This window comes from Diadema antillarum, unplaced genomic scaffold (genome assembly GCF_040938485.1).
Source record: "Diadema antillarum isolate AM-2024a unplaced genomic scaffold, OU_Dant_1.0 scf00000187, whole genome shotgun sequence".
Classification (NCBI taxonomy): domain Eukaryota; kingdom Metazoa; phylum Echinodermata; class Echinoidea; order Diadematoida; family Diadematidae; genus Diadema; species Diadema antillarum.
Window position 1 is genome coordinate 234,354 of NW_027271076.1, and position 4,418 is coordinate 238,771.

The 4,418-nt window shown below is 38.3% G+C and overlaps 1 protein-coding gene across 1 annotated transcript; it reads right to left on the bottom strand.

Annotated features, from left to right (window-relative positions):
* Nucleotides 1–2,830: 2,830 nt before the first annotated feature.
* LOC139723347 (galanin receptor type 2-like) lies at nt 2,831–3,952 on the bottom strand. The gene has a single exon (XM_071634604.1). It carries the CDS (start codon nt 3,950–3,952, stop codon nt 2,831–2,833), a length of 1,122 nt encoding a protein of 373 aa, XP_071490705.1.
* Between the last annotated feature and the right edge of the window lie 466 nt (nt 3,953–4,418).

The window sequence follows — 4,418 nt, forward strand, 5'->3', positions numbered from 1 at the left end:
ATTTTTTTTTCTTTTTTTCATCCAGATTAGGAGTGATTTTTATAATTATTATTCCATTGAATTTGAATCTGAATTACGAATATCTATTTTGATTGAGGATCCCTGAGCTTCAACAGAGAAATAAAAACACTTCTCGTTTTAGTGGCAACGTCAATGACGCCGGTAATATAGAGAGTAGCCCCCCGCCCTTATTGCTAAACTATCAATAAATTAGGTAGCAATAGGATTCTATTTCTCATATATGTATGTTTTTATTGCATTCCTTGCAGATGAAGATGAAAATAATAATCAAATAATCAAATCTTGAAAACTGTTTGAAAGGGCATTACCCATAATTCTAACTAGCTCTTTTGGCTGTCATTAAAGCAAATGCAAATACATTGAATTCCGCAATTATGACCAGTTGGTGAGGACATTTCCTCTTAGCGCCTGTAATGTAAAAATAATTAATGGAACGATTGTGACATGAACTATGATATTCCATAGCTTTGGACAGAATCTCACTTAAAAGCTTCTGTAGCCATATTATAACGGGCCATAATTGAAATGATGCAGAAAAGAAATTACCGTAAGTAATCATTAAAAATGAAATTGAAGGGTTGCCAACTCTTCAAATTTAATTGTGAAATATGGATCTGAGTAAAATCCCTTAAACCTAATTAATCTCAGAAAAAGGGGTTCTTATTATAATTCATGAGTGTATACCTTTTTAGAGTTTGAAATCTTAACACGAAAGCAGATACATTGATGTTACTCGTGAGAAAGCCCACCTCTCCCTCTCCCACAGCCCTCAACAACTGCAATTTTATTAGCAGGGCTGGCATTCCTCCTATATTGACTATAGGCAAGCCATTTTCTAAATTACCTATTGTGAATATAATGGTTTGACTCCAAGTGACCTTTAGGGAGACCTCATAAGGAAAAGTTGACATCAAACCATAAAAATAACTTCAGAATCGAATTCCTTGACCCATAAAACCTCTAAAGCTGGCTTTTCAAATTATTGTAACACTTTAAAGGTTTTTAATTGTTATACTGGCCTCTATTAACGTAGGTGGCAGCATATTGGATTTTGCAAATATGCCGCCCCGGATGGCGCCCTTCACAAGAAATACGCCTTTTTTTTTCAGCCGTCGACAACTTCAATTCTATTACTAAGGCTGGCATTCCTGGAATATTGACCATGGGCAAGCCATTTTTTTCAATAAACTGTTATAAATACAATGGCTTGACCCCTAAATGACCTTAAGGTGACCTTATAAGGAAAAATTGACTTCAGACTATAAAAACAACTTCAGATTCGAATTCCTTGACCCAGAAAACCTCTTAGCCTGACTTTTTGAATGATTGTAACCCTTAGATGTTTTAAAATGCAAGTGACCTTTAAACCTATATGGCGGCCATATTGGATAATATGGCCGCCCCAGAGGGCTCCCTTCTTGGCGCCCATCAAAAATCGAAATAGTATGGTTTGGGATACATGTGTGTCAAATTTTGGTGCTTTTGGAAAAATTTGAACCAAAAATCCCTTGCGCCCCCCCCACTATTAAGTGTTTTAAAGTATTACCAGTGTAAGAATAAAAGAAATAACCCGATAACTATTTCAACTTATTTTGTGTTAACTCATTGCAAAAAGAAAAAAAAAAGGCCAAATAAGGTAAATGTGACCCTGCATCACAAAATCAACAAAACGTCGACAGGCATGGATTTATAGTTAAGGGCAGATTCTGAAAGAGCAGACTCTAAGCTTTAGAGTGATGTATAACCTAACCCAGATAGACTTCTCTAACCTATCTAACTACATGTACTGGAAAGAAAGCACACACTCTGGAAAGTGTGAACTAAGAAAAGAGGCTCTGAAGTACATGGTCTATTCAAGTGCTTAATCTTTACCAAGCCGTGCTAGCTGTGTGATGAAAGGGACAAAACACAGGATGTAAAACACTGGATCAACAACAATGAAGGCATTATCAAATTAAGCTGAAAATGACCATGTTCTATCATCACATTCTGTCCATGATGAATGCCAGCTTCCAAAGCAGTAGCATTATCCATTCAAAAGTTATTAGACTTGAAAGTCAAGAGTGTGTAAAGGATTTCAAAAAGTGAAAAGGGGCCTCTTTGACATACCTGATCATTCTACTCCCCCCCCCCCGAAAAAAAAGGGTTGTAGAAAAACTGCTGAAAACATTTTTTTTTCTCATTCATGTGATGATCCCAAACTAAGGAATAATGTAGAAGAAGTATAACTCTTTCAGAAAATGTGAAAAACTCAACATTGAGTTGGTTGACCATTTTCACCTTTTCTTGAGCCCTCACGTAAAATCAAGGGCTATGACTTTTTGTTCGTTTTGTGATGCACGGTCACAAATATGTTTTGCACAAGAACCAAAGATAAAGGTACATTTATCATACCTTGTATTGCGCTGTAAGAAGATTTAGAGGAATAGTTCGACTCTCAGTATGTTAAAGGCATTTTTACCATTTGCAGATGAAACAAAAACCCAGCTTTAGTGCTTCAAAATACTTCTAAAATGTGGATTAGGGATAGAAACAATCAATATTAAATTGTTATCAGTAAGATCAATGTTAAGTATTGTTGAATATACAAAATGTGAATTAAAGCTATAACATTTTTTTTCTATATAAACGATCCACAGAAAAATCCTGTAGTTTCCTAAACTTCAATTCATGCTTAGAGTATTTCATACTTTCATACTTTCATACTAAAAATTGTGAAAGTGAACAAACGCAAGGTCGTGGTTTTAAGGAGACGATTCCATCTTTCTAATAGCATGCCGGCAAATTGACGTACGAGTATAACAAAGAGTCAAGCTTTCTCTATCCTAGGATGAATTTCGTCGGATCGGTGATGTGATTCCAGATCCTCAAATATTGGTGTATTTCTTGTGCTTCTATTCCTGAAGAAATCTTTGACGGCTTCACGGAATTGTGGGTGGCGAAGGGTATAAACTATTGGGTTCACGCACGAGTTACAAGTGACGAGTGCGGTGAGAACGCGTGCAAAAGGACTGCGGACATATGACGGAGTGAGTCCAAGGTTAAAAGCCATATATGCTATCTGGTCCGGAGTAAAGCATATGAAGTAGATAAGGACAACGGTCAACGTTAGCGTGATGACTCGAGATCGGGCAACATTGTGGAACGATGCAGCGGACACATTCGTTACGAAGCGAGCGGCCTCCCGCCGGAGCGAGCGCGCAATGGCTATCTGGGTCACCAGCATGAGAGTGGTCGGGATAGCAAACTGGACAACGAAGATATGAATACCGTAGAAGATTTGAAGGTTTCGCGGTGGTCTCCGATACACACACTTTCCAACTATCGCCCCTGTAGTGTTGTTCGAGAGGTCTTGAACCATGAAGACACATGATACCACCCAGATGAGACCAACGATGAGATTGACGAGTCTGCTATTGATGAAGCGCTTGTAATGGATCGGATAAACGACAGCAACAAAACGATCAACGGACACTGACACCAGGCTATAGATCGACGCCGTAATCGTGGTCCATATCAAATACTTGCCTTCCACGGCTTTACAAAATAGTGCTCCAGTCCATGAATTTGGAATAGAATTGACTCCTGGGTGGGGAACCAAAAGGATCGAGGTGAGGAAATCAGCTATCGCCAAATTTCCTACGAAGATATCCATTGAGCGGCACTTTCCGCGACTCTTCAAGCGACGGCCGAACACTACAGCGATGACGAGAACGTTGCCTGTAATCCCAATAACTGCGATAAGAAGCTCACATAACGTATACCAGGACCACGTCATAACTTCCCAAGACCACGTGATCGGGTCTTGCTCACCTACAGAAGTAACATTGGTATTCTCATCGGTACCTGACTGGGAGGGAACTGTAAGCGTTTCGGTCCATACCTCATCGAAGTGTGGTTTAGCGGACACTGCAGTAAGCGATGCACTCATTGTTTTGGAAGGTGATTCCTTGTGTTCGAGAGTTACAGAGCAAATAAAAAAAGTGCAGCGTATAAGACATACCATTTCTGTGTTTTGTCTTTTTTTGGCATGCCTTTCATATCAAATCAATATCTTACAGATCTCACGACTGCATTAGTCTTTATCCTTTACGCGATTTTTTTTCATTTCTAGCATGGTGACAGTCATAGAATTATCGAAAATTATTCGAAAAATATCTACAGCCGTAAGTACATCGAATGATAAAAAAGAAAATGTCAATGAATCTTCATTATTCAATGCGGATGTTCTTTTACAAATACTCCCACTTTTGTTGCTTTAAAACATTGCTATTATTGTGCATGCAGGACATAATGTCCAAGACAGGCCTGTGACACATTTTGCAATTTCAAACTTATTGATTTCAAAGCAATTGGTAAAGGTTGAATATAATGCTTATCTCTAAAAAATAGTCAGA